At 50.3% G+C, this 17,719-nt stretch overlaps 1 protein-coding gene across 1 annotated transcript; it reads left to right on the forward strand.

Moving 5' to 3' along the window:
- Nucleotide 1: 1 nt before the first annotated feature.
- PAF1 (PAF1 homolog, Paf1/RNA polymerase II complex component) lies at nt 2-13,948 on the forward strand. Its single transcript, XM_066581913.1, has 14 exons — nt 2-128; nt 1,122-1,151; nt 4,318-4,410; nt 5,483-5,604; nt 5,682-5,748; nt 7,487-7,588; nt 8,877-8,982; nt 9,075-9,143; nt 9,224-9,327; nt 9,423-9,539; nt 9,672-9,800; nt 12,662-12,767; nt 12,968-13,052; nt 13,479-13,948. The coding sequence occupies exons 1-14, from the start codon at nt 82-84 to the stop codon at nt 13,868-13,870; spliced, it is 1,569 nt and encodes a 522-aa protein (XP_066438010.1). The 5' UTR covers nt 2-81; the 3' UTR covers nt 13,871-13,948.
- The last annotated feature ends 3,771 nt before the right edge of the window (nt 13,949-17,719 follow it).

The following is a 17,719-nucleotide window of genomic DNA, read 5'->3' on the forward strand; positions in this document are numbered from 1 at the left end:
TTTTTAAAACTAGAGGAGGGCGGAGCTAGTGAGGCCCCAGAATCCGGTAGCTGAGCACGGCTGGTGCCTCCGTGCGGTAACATGGCGCCTACTATACAGACGCAGGCCCAGCGGGAGGAGGGACACCGGTGAGTAATGACATCCTGCGGTCGTTATGGTTACCGCTCCGGTATGGGTGCTTCCTCATCTACAGTCCGGTTACAGGGCCACACAGTGGGGGCTCCATGCCTGCAGCCTCCTCACTCGCTCGGACGTGTCTGTTTTGACCGCCTTCCGGTAATCCGGCATGTGATGAGACTGCTGATTGGCCGGGGGTCCCTGATCCGCCCCCCTTCCTGGCTGCAGCCTCGTACTCTGCCAATAGTTTGCCGTTTCTGATAATTTGTCGCAGCGGCGGTCCTGGTGACGCCGGATTAATGGACTTCTGCAGGTTGTGGCGCCCGTGGTTACCCGCGCTTCGGATTACTGCAGCTTCCTGCCAGCGCTCCGCGATTGGACTACGTAAAATAGGTCTAATTGCGGCCTCTGATCGCGGTTTACACGGGCTCTGTGGGCATTGGAAGGCCTTCGCCCGCGCGGGTACGGACTGCGTATTCCGCCAGCGGGAGAAAAATCGTAGCGCGCTTTATTTTGCTGCAGACGGCCTTCATTGAAATCAGTGGAGATGTCTGACCCGCAGCCCGAACGCAATTAGCGTGACGCATCGGCGCCGGTCATCGCTAAGCAACGGCGCGAGAAATACAGACAAGGGGAACAAAAACTGCGCGTAACGGCCTGCGAGCCTCGGCGGTCATCCGCAGTGCAGGTTGGTGCCGCACACAGGGTCACCGGATGGAAGCCGACCCGCTGGGGTGAGCGCGGCCGAACGGGCAGACGGGCGCAATTACCATCCGCGGCCCTGGAAGCCGGAAAATGAACCGAGCGCCAATCGCCGTGCGACGCCATCGCCACTTGTCACACTGGGCAGGAACTCAGCCGCTGTACAGGGAGCGTATGGGAGGGGGAAGTCTGCTGGGGCACCAGGGGCGGGGCTACTGTCGGGCAGGCATGCTGGTACTTGTAGTTTCACTTGATGCCCCTTACGCATTTTCTGTTCTCACCTTGTGCCTTCTGTCTTGCAGGTCGAGCGCCCATCGCACGGTTCCAGAGCGGTGAGTAGTATGTCAGCTGTGGCCCGCCTCTGCCGCCCTGCGGGTTTGGTGTAGCTGCAGCTTCTGCAGAACGGCGGCGGGCGCCGCTTGTGTGAAGCCTTGGGCCGCGTTCACACGTAACGGATTTTGGGCCGTGTGGGTTTTGCCGCAGACTTCTCCCCGCTCCTCTGAAGAGGTAAAATCCGCACAGCGAGTCGCCATGTTGTGTCTTTACAATTTGCGCTGCCCGTTATTTCCCGGCGTGTGAGATTTGGTAAAGCGCCATCCGGACACTCGGATGTAAGATGATGCAGGTTCCCCTGCCGCTTCCATCAGACAGTCTGCGCTATATGTGGCTTGTCAGTGCGGACGCTGCGCAGAATCCACCTCTAAGACCGCGGCACAAATCCGAGGCTGCGCCGTGTGTGTGTATATTTATACTGCGCGTTTAGCCCTGTAAGTGCGCAAAATCCACGTGTAGCGTTACCACTGTGACCTTACACGGAGTGACGTATCGCTACTTCACGTGGATTAGTGCGGGCCCGACGCAGGCGGTAGAGTAACTGCGGGACCTCCCTTCCCCCCCCCCCCCCCCCCCTCCCGCGGTAGAGTAACTGCGGGACCTCCCTCCCCCCCCCCCCCCCCTCCCGCGGTAGAGTAACTGCGGGACCTCCCTCCCCCCCCCCCCCCTCCCGCGGTAGAGTAACTGCGGGACCTCCCTCCCCCCCCCCCCCTCCCGCGGTAGAGTAACTGCGGGACCTCCCTCCCCCCCCCCCCCTCCCGCGGTAGAGTAACTGCGGGACCTCCCTCCCCCCCCCCCCCCTCCCGCGGTAGAGTAACTGCGGGACCTCCCTCCCCCCCCCCCCCCCTCCCGCGGTAGAGTAACTGCGGGACCTCCCTCCCCCCCCCCCCCTCCCGCGGTAGAGTAACTGCGGGACCTCCCTCCCCCCCCCCCCCTCCCGCGGTAGAGTAACTGCGGGACCTCCCTCCCCCCCCCCCCCCTCCCGCGGTAGAGTAACTGCGGGACCTCCCTCCCCCCCCCCCCCCCCTCCCGCGGTAGAGTAACTGCGGGACCTCCCTCCCCCCCCCCCCCCCCCCTCCCGCGGTAGAGTAACTGCGGGACCTCCCTCCCCCCCCCCCCCCTCCCGCGGTAGAGTAACTGCGGGACCTCCCTCCCCCCCCCCCCTCCTGCGGTAGAGTAACTGCGGGACCTCTCCCCCCCCCCCAGCGGTAGAGTAACTGCGGCACCTCCCTCCCCCCCCCCCCCCCCCCCTCCCGCGGTAGACCTCCTCTTTAGGGGTTAGTCTGCGGCCGATCCATGTATCTGCAGCCGGTGGTCTCTGGATTTTTCCACTGCACCAAATCCGCCACGTGTAATTGCGCCCGTCTGCGATCTCTGGGGAAAAAATGGCGCGAGGATGGATAACTGTAAAGGAAAGCCCACGACTGACCTTGTAAATATCCGGCACTCCGGCGCCCCTCGTCTGCCCTGCGGCGGCCGTGTGCCACTCATTGTACACATGACCATCACAGCCGCTGGCTTCACCGGTCTGCATCATGTGACCGCGGCAGGAGCGCCGCTGCTTGGTATAGTGGGCATAGTAGACCGTGTGCGGGATATCCCGTTATCTACTGAGCCCGCTATACCGTGCAGGGAATGCCAGTGATTACATCCTAAAGCGTGGCGAGGGGCCGCCATCTTGAAGGGGCGAAAGTGCTGCGCAATGTGCACAACGGAAAATGCCATAACCTTTCAGCATCCAAAACCGTCTGGCAGTCCCCGGCCGATATCAGGATGCAGCGCTCCTCTCCGACGTGCTCAGCTGTCAGCGCTTCCTTCACCCGGCGGCCTAGAAGCGCCATTGTCTGACCGCGGTGCTGCGCTCAGTACAGGCCGCCAAGATGCGCCGGCAGCTGAAGACTTCTGATACCTTTTGAAATCACCTGATTTCACGTTAAAATCTGCCCCGTTTTTGACTGTTTTGGATGCAGAATTTTCTGCGCCATTTTCCCCTGCGGACATTCTGTATAAACCTGCCCTACGGAGCGGTAAGTGCCGCAGGCCGACATACGTGCACTTGGGCTGCTCTCGCACAGGGGGCTGTACATCACCGCGTTGGTAGGGTTCGGCAGCGCTGTTAAACGCGCCCCGTCGTTGCGATCGGTGATGAGCTGCGGTAAAAATTGCTGAAACACTTGAAAATAGAAGCGGAGGAGAAGCCCCACGGAAATGAGCGGAAGCGTTTCAAACGCTGTAAAGCGCCTGTGAGAGCGGCCCGAGGCGCCGTCACGCTGGGGAGGAAATCGCGCAACTTTCTTGTAACGCGAGACTCAATGAAAACGCGTCATTATGAAACCAATGACTTTCACCGGCTTCATTCTCATTTGCGATGTTTTCGCTCCTGGGATAAAATGGCGGCGTGTCCTCTCTTTTTGCGCGATCACCCATTGCTTTCAACGGGGCCGGCGGCAGCATTAGAGGCGATGGGAGAAGATCGTGATCCCCTGTGACCGCTGCGCCGGGGGATCCCTCCAGCCCCGCAGGGATGTGGAGCTGTTACCATGTGGAAACGCCTCGCATCCAGGGATTTCGCAAGGGTGCGAGGGCCATACTGGGCCGTGAATCGCGGGCCTACCTCGCCCGTGTGAGCCGCCCTAAAAGAGATTGGATGATTTTCCCAGTCTGTTTCTCCGGAGGCGGCCCCAGAGGAGGTCATGTGATTGGCCCACGAGTGGCTGCGGTATGTTGTCAGCAGTACTAGGGGGCTCGTGTTTCGCCGCTGATTTACTTGTATTTTATCATTCGTCCTGATGGGGCGCGGCGCGCAGAGCGGTCCGGGCTCGTGGATCGACTATCGATGATTTTTCAGCTTTTTTACACAATTATTTTTTCTTACCATTTTTTTACCAGATCTGAAAACAACAGAAAATTGGAGAAACAGAAAGTCTGCAAACACCTCGTTACTTTAGTTGTTGCACAGATTTCATATTGTCTCCAATCACCACCAAAGCTGCCATCAGCCGCCGGCATCTTTGCCCCGAGCCTTGTGTGACCCAACAGCTTAGCTGTAACCGTCTTCAGGGCTCCTACAACGGGGGAAGCCAACAGAATTTTGGATGCAGCTTTAGGTGTGAATGGAGAAGCTATGAAGGCCCAGTAAAGCTCATGGTCTGCCGTGTCTTGCAGGTCTGGAGTCGTCTGTCGGGTGAAGTATTGTAACAGTCTTCCAGATATTCCCTTCGACCCCAAGTTTATCACCTACCCCTTTGACCAGAACAGGTAAGTGTCAGTAGTAGAATTGTACAGTTTGGGAAAGGCCGGCTTCACATAGGTGGCAGCGCATATTTCTGCGCCTGTGCGGGTTTTACTGTATTGTGTTGTGCGTATTTGCGAATGCCAAAAAACATGAAGTGTGTTCGGGATCCTAGACTGGTGGAGTTGGAAGGGACCTCCAGGGTCATCGGGTCCGCCCCCTGCTCAGGGCAGGATCACTAAATCATCCCAGACAGATATTTGTCCAGCCTTTGTTTGAACACTTCCATTGAAGGAGAACTCCCCACCTCCCGTGGCAACCTGTTCCACTCATTGATCCCCCTCACTGTCTAATATCTAATCTGTGTCTCCTCCCTCTCAGTTTCATCCCATTGCTTCTAGTCTTTCCTTGTGCAGATGAGAATAGGGCTGATCCCTCTGCACTGTGACGGCCCTTCAGACATTTGTAGACCGCTATTAAGTCTCCTCTCAGCCTTCTCTTCTGCTAAACATTCCCAGATCCTTTACCCGTTCCTCATAGGACATGATTTGCAGACCGCTCACCATCTTGGTGGCTCTTCTCTGAACTTGCTCCAGTTTGTCAATGTCTTTTATAAAGTGGGGTGCCCAGAACTGGACCCAGTATTCCAGATGAGGTCTGACTAAGGAAGAGTAGAGGGGGATAATGACCTCACATGATCTAGACTCCATGCTTCTCTTAATCCATCCCTGAACTGTGTTTGCCTTTTTGGCTGCTGCATCACATTGTTGACTCATGTTCAGTCTGTGATCTATTAGTATATTGCTGATTGAACACCGGGCCTCATACATACAAGGCATGCGCTCTATCACTGAGCTACATCCCCTCTTGGACAATTAAGTTAAATTAGTTTAATATGTGTTATATTCGTATTACGCACAAAAATGGAACCTGCTGCGTTTATTGTTTGTGGAAATGAAATGCGTGAGAAAAATTTGCTGGTGTGAACGAACCCCTGGAAGTCAATGGGCTCTACTCCCTGTGTATTGTGTGCGCAGACTTCATGCTGTGCAGATATGTTCGTGTGAATAAGCCCTAAAGGTTGTCGTCTCCTCTTAGGTTTGTGCAGTATAAAGCCACCTCCTTGGAGAAGCAGCATAAACATGACCTCCTCACGGAGCCGGACCTGGGGGTCACCATTGACCTCATCAACCCTGATACTTACCGTATTGACTCCAATGGTGAGACGCGGCGCAGTAACGGCCCCTGGGAACACCCGGACCGATGGGCTCATACATCGTCTGCTTTGTGATTTCAGTTCTTCTGGATATCGCCGATGAGAAACTACTTGAAGAGGAAATCCAAGCGCCCAGCAGCTCCAAGAGGTACAAGCGCTACGGGTAGAGGAGCCGCGCCAAACCGGCTTATGGTATTTTTCATAAACGTTGATCACCTCTGCGGCAAAAGTAGGGTTCCCGTATGTAGGGTTCCCGTATGTAGGGTTCCCGTATGTAGGGTTCCCGTATGTAGGGTTCCCGTATGTAGGGTTCCCGTATGTAGGGCTCCCGTATGTAGGGCTCCCGTATGTAGGGCTCCCGTATGTAGGGCTCCCGTATGTAGGGCTCCCGTATGTAGGGCTCCCGTATGTAGGGCTCCCGTATGTAGGGCTCCCGTATGTAGGGCTCCCGTATGTAGGATTCCCGTATGTAGGATATCGGCGGGAACAGCAAGGCAAGAACCACAACTGATCGCTCTGTTAACCTTTGAGTGACAGCGCTTTAAGTTTAACCCCTTCACATCTTTAGCAGTCTTCTTTAGTTTCCCCCCTGACTTCCAAGAGCTGTAACTTGTCCACACCTTCCCATCTACAGAACGGAGTTCGTTCTTGTGGCGCAACTTGTAGTTTTTATTGCTACAATACAATGGATTTGGAAACTTCAAAACATAGTAACATAGTAACATAGTAACATAGTATGTAAGGCCGAATGAAGACAATGTCCATCTAGTCCAGCCTGTTAGCCTCCTGTGTTGTTGATCCAGAGGAAGGCAAAAAAAAACCCTTCGCCCCTATACCTCTTTTAATGCATCCCAAGACCCTATTAGCCTTTGCAGCAGCTGACTGGCATTGGTTACTCCAGTTTAGTCTATTATCCACTAGTACCCCCAGGTCCTTTTCCATATCACTTTTCCCTAGCAGTACCCCATTTAGTGTATATTGGTGACATCCGTTTTTGCTGCCCAAAAACATTTCCTATTGGGATGAAATGGAGAAAAAAATCCCTACAGTTGTGCCACTTTCTTTTTCTTCTTGGGGGCGGGGTTACCGTTGATGGCGCCGTAGAAGTGCGATATTCTGTGGGTCATCAGAATGATAGTCAGACCCAATTTATGTAGATTTTACTGTGTTACTAGTTAAATTAGAATTCTTTGGTGTCTCCACTTTCTGACACCTTTAGCCTTTTGGAGCTCTGCGAGGGCTTTTTTCCCCATTTTGTAGGTTGAACTTTTTTTTTTTTTTCTTTTTGTGTGTATACAGCGCTTGGATCATATATAATTTTTTTTTATATTCCACATCCTCCTCCTGTAGTAATGGTGACATAACCCAGACCCCACCCCCTGCTATTCTGGCATTCTGGATTGGATAAAGTTTATTACTTCAGGCCTTTTTTGAACACTTTTTTTTTTGTAAATAGGAAACGGGTTTCCTTAAACCATATACAATCTGCTCGGCTCCTCCTGCTCTATAACAGGATTTCTGCAGTTTGGACAGAACGTTCAAGCTTACAGACTCCCTATGAAAGACTATTCTATTTTAGTCCCACCAGAACACTGTGAATGTGCAATCTTTTGATCTCTTCCAAAATACACTGCAATACTTCTTTATTGCAGTGTATTGGTCATTTTCTTATATCTGTCCAAGCATTTAGATGCCCCAGTCAGCATTGACCGCTGTATCTTGGGGATTAAATGGCTGGCTCTCAGCTGTGTTTCGCTGCCTAAGGAGCGGACTTGACCCCTGTGCCCACTCACTGTGCCCCAACCAACTTTGGCCATACTTGTACGCTGGATTTTGGGAAGGGCTTAAAGCATTTTCTTCTGGTTTGTTTTACCTTGTTCCCTCAGATCTCAGCAGCATGCTAAAGTCGTACCCTGGATGAGAAAGACTGAGTATATCTCCACAGAGTTCAACAGATACGGCGTCTCCAACGAGAAGCCTGAAGTCAAGTAAGTGATACAAGGGTTATGTTGTCCTGTGTTAATCCCTCGACTATATGCCCACCGTTGTATACTTTGTGTGGTAATGCCCCGCCTGGCACTAAGCGCATAAATAAAGGTTGTATGTATATATGGAGAACTGCTGGGTGTAACTTCACAGCGCCCAAGGCTTACTATAATACACAGGCAGCATCACTGTCAAGTGTGAGCTGGGTCTTAAAGAGCCAGTGCACTTCTTTTTCTTTTTTTTGTTTTATTGACATGTCAAAAGTTTTGCTCAGTGGGGGTCTGTGTGCCAAGCCTCCCCCCCCCCCCCCCCCACTAATCGCTGTGCCCCTTAGACTGTTTGTGCTGCCTGTTGGCTCCTCTCGGTTGCTGAAGACGGTTGCATGGAGTTCTGTAGACATCTGTCTGTCTTACACTGCTGAGGGTCAGCCTAAGGAGCGCACACAGCACGCGGGTGAGGGCTGCAGCCCCTTCCTTTTTAGTTATCGGTGAGGCTCTCTGCATCGGGACTGATCAAAACTTTTGACCTATTGATCCGACATGTCAAAAGTTTTTATAAAGTACAATTGCTCTTTAAAGTAATTCACTCATTAGACACATGAGGCGTAATTAAAGGCTATGTTATAAATAACTGACCCTGTTATAAATAAGCGAGCCCCCATTCTTGGCAGCACATTGGCAATAATGACTCTGATTTGGCTGTTTACTGATCTTCTCTTCCCTGCACTATATGGTGTAGACTGTCAGTCCGTGTGGAACCACCGAGCTTATTCCCTAATAGTTGGAGTATTCGAGGTCCCAGCTTAGGCATAAGGAATCTGTTATTAAAGGGATTTTCTATATGTATCCTTAGGATAAGTCATCAATATGTCCCCCACTCACTGGCCCACCCTAAAGCTTCAGCTTGAAGGAGCCGTTAAGCCTAGCCCAGAGCTGCAGCCTCTTCATTGTGTGCTAGGCACAGTGCTGTACATTGTGTAGTGGTGATACCTGCTATTACAGCTCAGTCCTATATAGTTGAATGGGACTGAGCTGCACAAAGGCCATGCGGCCAATGAATGTGACGGCTTAAGACAGAGAAGAGACTGCAACTCTTGGCCAAGCGATGGGGCCCCTTCAAACAGCTGATCAGTAGAAGTGCCCCACTAATCTGATATTGATGGCCAATCCGAAGGATGGATCACCAGTATTATAGTCCTCGGTGACTCCTGGAAGTGATCCTCTAAGACCATTCATGTAGTAGTGATTGGTGATAAGTTCTCCATTAATGTTAGTGTTTTCTTCTACTCAGAATCGGAGTGTCTGTCAAGCAGCAGTTTACAGAGGAGGACATCTACAAGGATCGGGACAGCCAGATCTCCGCTATCGAAAAAACCTTTGAAGATGCCCAGAAACCTGTAAGTGTAAAGAATATGAGCCTGAAAGAAGCTGCCCCCCCCCAGTCTTACAGATAACTGACCCAAGTAACCTCTTCCTTTCCTTACTTCAGATTAGTCAACATTACAGCAAGCCGCGTGTCACCCCCGTGGAGGTCATGCCAGTCTTCCCTGACTTCAAGGTATGGAGACGTTCTTTTATGTTGTGCAGTTTCCCATAAAGCGAATGTTACTCATCCCCCCCCCCCCCCCTTGTTTGCAGATGTGGATCAATCCCTGCGCTCAGGTCATCTTTGACTCTGATCCTGCTCCTAAAGAGACGACCGGCCCGGCAGCGCTGGACATGATGTCACAAGCTATGATCAGGTGAAGACGTCTTCCCATATAGTACAAGGATTATCTGTGGCTGCTGGTATATATATAAAACTGAAGACCATTCATGCATTTGCTTGTATCTGTAGGGGAATGATGGATGAAGAAGGAAACCAGTTCGTGGCCTACTTCCTTCCAGGTGAGGACACCATGCGGAAGAGGAAGAGGGACCAGGACGAGGGGCTGGACTACATGGCGGAGGACATGTAAGTAAAGAGGCCGCACGCTGTCCATGCATGGGACACTCTTCCTTTCGCAGTCCATATTGGGAGTGATAGTCTTTGCTTTATTTTCATTTCTTCGTTGCCGCCATTAACAGGATAACGTTCTCTCTACAGATACGATTATAAGATCGCCAGAGAGTACAACTGGAATGTCAAGAACAAAGCCAGCAAGGGCTACGAGGAGAACTACTTCTTCATCTTCCGTGAAGGTGACGGCGTCTACTACAACGAGCTGGAGACCAGGTAGGGGAAACGTCGGGTTATAAAGAGTAACGCTGTGTGTGAGGAGAGCTGCAGCTACTCAACCATACGAAAATCCTTGGAGGCTCTGAGAAAGCAGTTAAAGGGAACCTGCCGCATGTCAACAACGTTATGATGCTTCTAGGACGGAGGAGCCTGGGATGGGATTATTATACTTGCCCAGCGCCTTGTTCCTACGCGGTCACTGGTGGAAGTTGGCGCTGGGTCAGGCTGTGCGCACACTCCCATAGAAAACAGCGACCGTGCGTGCACACAGCCTGCAGAAAGTGACCGAGCGCCAACTTCCACCAGCTGGCAAAGTATAAGCTCCTCCCCCAAACTTCCTGTTCCTTGTCCTATTAGCACAATAGACGAAGTTCTGGTGCTTGTAGGATGTGGCTGGTTCAATCCTATATACATCTTGAAGAAATTAGCTGCGTGGCTTGTATGGTACATTCATGACCCACAGGCCGCACTTCAGTTTCTGACGCAGATCGCCCTGAAAACTGCTTAGATCTTCCACAGTTGTGGTCCTTGTGGTCCTCGTGTGGTATAACACATACGTGGATATAAGTGCGCCATGTAGCTTCTGTAGGAACGCCATAGAAACTGAGGAGAAGGACATTTCTAGGTACATTTTGCCTATTTAGGGCTGTGGCTTGACTGACTACTGACAGCCCGGCTAGTGCTAGAACAGCCAGGAAGGGAGAAATCTCAAATCCTGGCGGCTTAACCCCTTACATGCCGCAAACAACTGCTGCATGTATGCAGAGGACATGGGGGGGGGGGGGGGGGTCTCTTTCCGTCACCCATCGGCACCCCACCGTGTGATCGCTGCAGGGCACCAGTGGTTCCCATGGCAATCTAAAGCCTCATGTCTGCCATGTAACTAGAGCCTTCACACTCCACCTCCTGCAGAGTCTAATAGGCTTAGTAGAATGCATTGTACTTTCCCAGTGATGGAACAATCACATCTTAAAGTCCTGCTGAGGGACACTAAAATAGCGCCAAAAGTTCAATAACGTTTAATCGAAACAAAAATGCCCACACACCCGTGTGAAACAAGTAAAATACCCCCCAAATTGTCAAGAAGCCGCACACAATGGTTATTGCCGCGTTCACGACAACCCAGATAATGAAAATATTTTAATTTGAATGGTGAGCACTGCAAAAACGTTACGTTAGGCCAGAATTGCTACTTTTCCTTTTGTTCACCTCCCCCCAAAAAACAATCCAAAAGTCCCATGTACCTCACACTGGTACCAATAAACCTGCAACTGTTCCCACAAAAGGCCGGACCTCCCAGAGCTTCATTGCCAAAAATATAAACCTGCTAGAGGTCTTAAATTGCGGCGATGCAGATTCAATTGTTTTTGTCTTTAAAAACATGTTTTTATTGTGCAAATGTAGTTAAACCATTAAACCGAGTACCCCCCCCCCATACAGCGGCACCGATGAGTTGTGCCTCTTGCAAGGCAACAGTGAAAATCGCTTGGTCTTTAAGGCACAAAGTAGGCCGGTTGCGAAGGGGTTAATGCAGAACATTTTCTTAATGACCTCAATAATCCCCTTGAAGAATGCTGCAGTCGCCGAGCTCCAGATGTTAGTGGTTGATAAGAAGTAATAAGTTGCAGTTAACAGTCCTACAGATGGAAATCTAGTAGGTTTACTACCCTCTTAGAGGGATGGCACATTGCTAGGATACACCTTCAATTTAATTGGTGGTAGTCTGACTCCTGGCACCCCCACTAATCCTGAAAGGGGAGGAACTGCAGCGCTGATTAACTTTTTACCTGCACAGAACCACCCACTGTGATGGGTAGCATGGAGCCGGCTGCCGTTCCGGGCACGGTGGGGTGTCGGGCACAGCTTTGCTGGGAGACGCTGAAGGGACCACCATGCTGAATGGGTGACTGGGGTGGGCCTCTGAGGTCGGGCCTCACCAACAATAAAGTGGCGGCATATCCTAGTGATATTCTACCAATGAAGCGATAGATTTCTGAGTGTAGGATGCGCCCGTCTGTCTGGGAGTCTTGGGATACTGCGTACGATGTCTTACCACTAATCCCTTGGAGTCGCCAAAATATACATCTAATAAGAAGGACCCCCCCCCCCCCCCCCCCACACACACACTCTGGGATTTTAGGTGCCCCTAAAATGCTAAGCTTAATTAATTAATCGGGGTTTCCAAAATGCATAAATAGCAGCATTTTGGAATTGTGTCCATCAGGCTCCTGACAGAGAAATCTAACTGCAGATAACGGAAGGATCCGACTCCTATGCAGAAAGAACAGCATGGTGTGCCCGGTGTCTTCTGATGCCCGCTGGGCACGGACACCATGCTGGGCTCTCTGGATGATTAGTCTCCATTATCTGCAGTTAGATTTGTGCGTCTTGGAAATCCTTATGAATTAATAAAACTTGTCTAAGTGCCTCTAAAAGCCTTCACTGGTATAACCGACTACCCGTATCTCCAGGGTGGGTGCTATAGTAAGAGCCCTGTTCCAAAAATCCATAAAGAGAAAAACTTTACTCCAGTTTGAAACTTTAGCCAACGTCTGCCTTATTGAACTGACAATCCGGAACAGTGTAACATTTTGGGCTGTACCTGTGGACCTTTATGTGGGCACTCCGCCTTCTCACCAATGTCACTTCCTTAGTGCCTACGGCCATCTGTATACCAAGTTAATAAAGGTCCACATTTACATAAGGACCCAAACGTTACATTGTTCTGCATTGATCATACCCATTATCTGACTGTTGTAGCTTCATACGGCGAATGGTAAGTGCAGCTTCTGGCTGGACATGTCTGCTGGCTGCTGCGCCTGCACTGGTATAACCTGGAGTTTCTTACACTTTTGCAGAGTGCGTCTCAGCAAGAGGAGGGTGAAGGCCGGCGTCCAGTCTGGAACAAATGCTGTGCTGGTGGTGAAGCACAGAGACATGAATGAGAAGGAGCTGGAGGCTCAGGTAGGATTGGCTCTGCTACTTGCACGTTTCCAACGGTGCTGCAGCTACAACTCCAAGCTTGGCTTTCACAGCCTCCGGCATGCTCGGAGTTGTGGCTTCACCACAGGTTGCTGACCACTGCCGTTAGAGAACAGGAAAACATCCTGATATAAGTGTGTAATATAGCTGGAGGGTACAGATTGTCTTCTCTTGACTCGTAGGAAGCCCGCAGAGCTCAGCTGGAGAACCATGAACCTGAGGAGGAAGAAGAGGAGATTGAAGTGGATCACGAAGCTCAAGGATCAGGTAAGTGATAACGCAGCTCCCAGGAATCGTTTCTCTATTCTAGTGATTGCTTTAATTGTTCCTTATGGAAGAAGTAAGTAGAAGCTCATGTCTCGTGGTTTTTTTTTCTTCCCCCCCCCCCCCCCCAATCGTGTGCCGTTTTGCTGTTTCAAAAGGGGCAAGGAATAAGTAGTTGCCAGGCACACTTGATGCCGCTTATCCCTTTAGTAAGCAATTGCCTGTTCGATCCTGGTTTTCCTTCCCATGAGAAGCCTCAGGATAACCTTAGCCAGAGGGCAGATCCTAAAACATAATGTGAAGGATCCACCAAGGAAAAGCGAATTTCCGTATCGTCATGAATGTCTTACAATTCTATGTTGTTGCCACAAGAGGGCGATAAGTTTTGATCTGTTCCAAAATGAAGTTGACCTGATTTTTGCTTCACAGATGCAGAAGATGGAGAGAAGGGCAGTGAGAGCGAGAAGGAGGGGAGCGCCGGTGAGGCTTCTGGCAGTGAAAGTGAGCGGGAAGATGTGCAAGAGGAGAAAGATGAGGAAGAGGATAAGGAGAGCAGCGAGGAGGACAGAGCTGCTCGAGACAAGGAAGAGATTTTCGGAAGCGACGACGATGACAGTGATGACGATGCACAAAATGAGAGCGCTGGGGAGATGGAGGACAGCGGCAGCGAGGAGGAGGAGGAAGAGGAGAAACGCAGAAGAAGTCGGAGCCGCAGCGCCAGCAGTAGTCCTTTTGGGAGTGAGCGGTCCCAGCCAGATAATGATGATCAGAGCGGCAGCGAGCAGGGCTCTGCATCTAGTGACGGCAGTGATAGCGACTGAGCCTCACACGTCGGATGTCTTGCGTTTTGTACATATTTGTATGTATTATACTTTTAGTTGAATAAACCTTTTCCAGGAGTCGGTCTCCAGATCGCTTGTATTCGTTCATTTGTAGCAGTAGAAGAAATGTCCCATGAATACAGAAGAATGGCCGCAGAGGGGTGACATTGCTCCCACCGTCCCTAACCGCAGGTCTAAGGCACAGGAGAGGCTGCAGACGGCCTGGTCATCGGTCTGCTTCATCACCATGATCTCAGATCGCCAACAACATTTTAAGTCCCGGGGTTTAACGCCTCCACAGTCCCAGACCCACACTGGTTTGTCTCTATCTGACCCGCTCCCTCAACTGCACCAGCCAACCTGAGGGCAGGATGCTCACAGTGAGAGTTGTGCCCATGATGGCGCTGCCAGTCGGCTAGCCTTTCTAGATAATTGTCACTCTTATCTTATCTGACTACCATCTTTGACACATGATCCTCAGCAGCCTTCTTGCTCAAGCAGGAAGAAGAATCTTTCCCCCTGTACCTTCTACCATGCACCACTGGATCAGTGGCCTACTGACCCCCTAGCCAGGAGTGTTGTCTAGGTCCCTCTACACACCAACGATGAACCCTTCAGTATGCTCCCTGTCTGCTTAGAGCGGGCTCCCCTGGCCCTTAGTGCAAGCAAGCATGTGCCCAAACTAGGCAAGATGGTGCTTATGACGAATGTTCCTCCTTCTGCCCCCATGAGTTGGTGATGCACGAACTGTCTCGCTGCTCATATCATCCTAGGGCCAGCATAGTTGGAAGTATCAATGGGTCCAACCCCCGGCTCAGTGCTGAATTGACTAAATAATCCCAGCCTCTGTTTGAAGACTTCCATTGAAGGAGAACTCACCACTTCCCGTGGCAACCTGTTACACTCATTCATCACTCTCAGGCTTTATTCCCATGAGCAGTTTTCATAGCCGGCTGATATACGCTCCCATCTGATGCTTTGGATTCAGGCATATTCCCCCAGCGTAAAAGCGCCCGGCCAATATAGCGCTGGGGCTTTCACGCTGCACAAGAAAGATAGTCCTGAAACTCTTTCTGGCTGTAATATGTCGGCGCACCATACACTCCTATGGGAGCCAATGACAGCAGCGGGTGAAGGGAGGTGGGAGGGAGTTTAGCAGCATGACTGCTAAACTCCCTCCCTTTTCTCTCCTCCCCTCTGGCTGTTTGCAAAGGAAGGGGGTGGCACTAAGTTCCACCCCGCCTCCTCCCATTGCTGGCTGTGAACAAGGGGAAGGGGCGGGTGCTTAGCTCCGTCCACTCCCATTGCAAACAGCGGAGGGAAGAAGGGGGAGGAGGTGAGCCGGGGAGGCAACATCATTGCGGCCTAGGCGTATATGTGCCGAACCACAATGCCGTCTGAACGGGCACACAAACATTAGATTTGTACACCCGTTCACATGTTTTTACGGCAACGGCAAGTGCACGAAAAACCGCCTACACTCATGGGAATAAAGCCTCACTGTCTAATTAATCTGTGTCTCCTCCCTTTTCATCTTTGGTCTTTCCTTGTGCAGATGAGAATAGGGCTGATCCCTCTGCACTGTGACAGCCCTTCAGATATTTGTAGGCAGCTATTAAGTCTCCTCTCAGCCTTCTCTTCTGCAAGCTAAACATTCCCAGATGCTTTACCTGTTCCCCAGAGGACATGATTTGCAGACCGCTCACCATCTTGGTAACTCTTCTTTGAACTTGCTCCAGTTTGTTCACCCAGAACTGGACCCAGTATTCCAGATGAGGTCTGACTAAGGAGGAGTAGAGGGGATAATGACCTCACATGATCTAGACTCTATGCTTCTCTTAATACATCCCAGAATTGTGTTTGCCTTTTTGGCTGCTGCATCACTCTGTTGACTCATGTTCAGTCTATGATCTATTAGTATACCCAAGTCTTTTCCACATGTGCTGCTGCTTAGCCCAGTTCCTCCTGTTCTGTATGTGTGTTTCTCATTTTTCTTGCCCAGATTTAGGACTTTCCATTTCTCCTTGTTAAATACCATTCTGTTAGTCGTCGCCCACTCTTCAAGCTTTTCTAGATCTTTTTGAATCCTCTCTCTCTCTTTCCTAGTGTTAGCTATCCCTCCTAGCTTTGTGTCGTCGGCATATTTGATCAGTTTCCCATCAACTCCCTCCTCCAGATCATTTATAACAATGTTGACCAACACTGGGCCCAGGGCAGAGCCTTGTGGTTCCCCACTTGATACATTCTTTCACTTGGATGTGCAGCCATTTATGACCACTCTGAGTATGATCACTCAGCCAGTTGTGAATCCACCTAACAGTTGCCTTGTCAATCCCAGATTTGGTCAGCTTTTTCAATAAATATGGTATGAGATACTTTGTCAAATGCTTTACTAAGGTCAAGATATACTATAACTTGTATAATAGGTGGGCGCTCGGAGCGGGGAACAGCTGGATGCAGAGAACAAGCCCCCTCCCTCCCGCTTGTTCTCTGCATCCTCCGGAGCGCAAGGTGATCGCTCAACGTTTGAGTGATCATCTTGCGTTGTAAATGACACAACGATTATCGCTCAAAAGTCACTCAAAAGACATCTTTTGAGCGATAATCATTGTCTAAATGGGCCTTTAGTTAGCCAAGTCTTCCATCACCATCTCTCTGCTTATTTTTTTTTACTCCCCCCAATAGCACAGGGAAGATCAGCTGATGTTACATTTACTTTCTGAGAGCAAACTGATACAAAATAGGAATTTAAAACGTCAGCCTTCTCAACGACATTCTTAAGCAATTCACCATTTTTCATTTTTTAAGCATCTTTGACTTTTATTGCTTTTGGCCTCTCTTACAAGCCTCAATTCATTATTAGCTTTAGCTTTTCTGACACTTGCCCTACAGTTTCTGCAGACCCCATTATACTCTTCTTTAGATATTCCCCCTCTTTTCATTTGATAAACATATTTTTCTTCCTCTTTAACATGTGTACAAGTTCTGTGTTCATACATCCTGGTCTCTTTAAATGCTTCCCCTTCTTCCTTCTTTTAGGGATTGGTAACGATTGTACTTTGAGAATCTCATTTCACAATATTTCCCAACCTTCTTGGACATTTCTGTCCTTAAGAACATCCAGCCATTGGATTCTTCCTCTCCTTTTTCTGAGTTCATTGAAATCTGCCTTTCTGAAATCCAACCTTGAGGTCTGAGTCTTCTCAGGTCTTCCTCCCCTTGTTATCAAACATCCAAGGATATCATGATCGGTGCCTCCTAAGGTCGCAGCCACCCGTAACTTCCACAACCATTCCCTCCCAGTTGGTAAGAATTAGGTCCAAGATGGCAGGATTTTTCTTCTACCTCTTGGAAGATAGTGGTCAGCAAGAGCGGATAAAAACTTGTTTGACCCTATGATGAACATGTACTTCTTGTGAGCTTGGCCTCTGATGTAGAAATAGTTCCTCCATATCTTCTGCTTGTCCTGGCAGCCTATAGTAAATGCCTACAATGGTGTCCTTTCTGCTGTTCTCTCCTTGTATTCTTGCCCATACAGTCTCTACAGAGCCGTCCCTCCTCCCCTCTTATTAGGTCTGTTTCTTTTAAATATTCCCCCCAAGTTTCCGGGATGCCGATGACGTCATATTTCTCTTCCTGGGTTAGGAGCTCCAATTCTCCTTGTTTGCTTCCCACGCTCTGTAGTAACTTGCTCCTCTACTTTCCTTCTGAATTTCTTGCCTTTGTTCTTTCTCTCCACTTCTAGAGAAGGCTGCACCCTTATCCTACCAATAAACCACCAATGTTCGCACTCGCCTTACGTAACATACAGGAAATGGTCTTGGGAAGATTCAGTAATGACATACACTA

Source organism: Eleutherodactylus coqui, chromosome 10 (assembly GCF_035609145.1).
Source record: "Eleutherodactylus coqui strain aEleCoq1 chromosome 10, aEleCoq1.hap1, whole genome shotgun sequence".
In the NCBI taxonomy this organism is placed as follows: domain Eukaryota; kingdom Metazoa; phylum Chordata; class Amphibia; order Anura; family Eleutherodactylidae; genus Eleutherodactylus; species Eleutherodactylus coqui.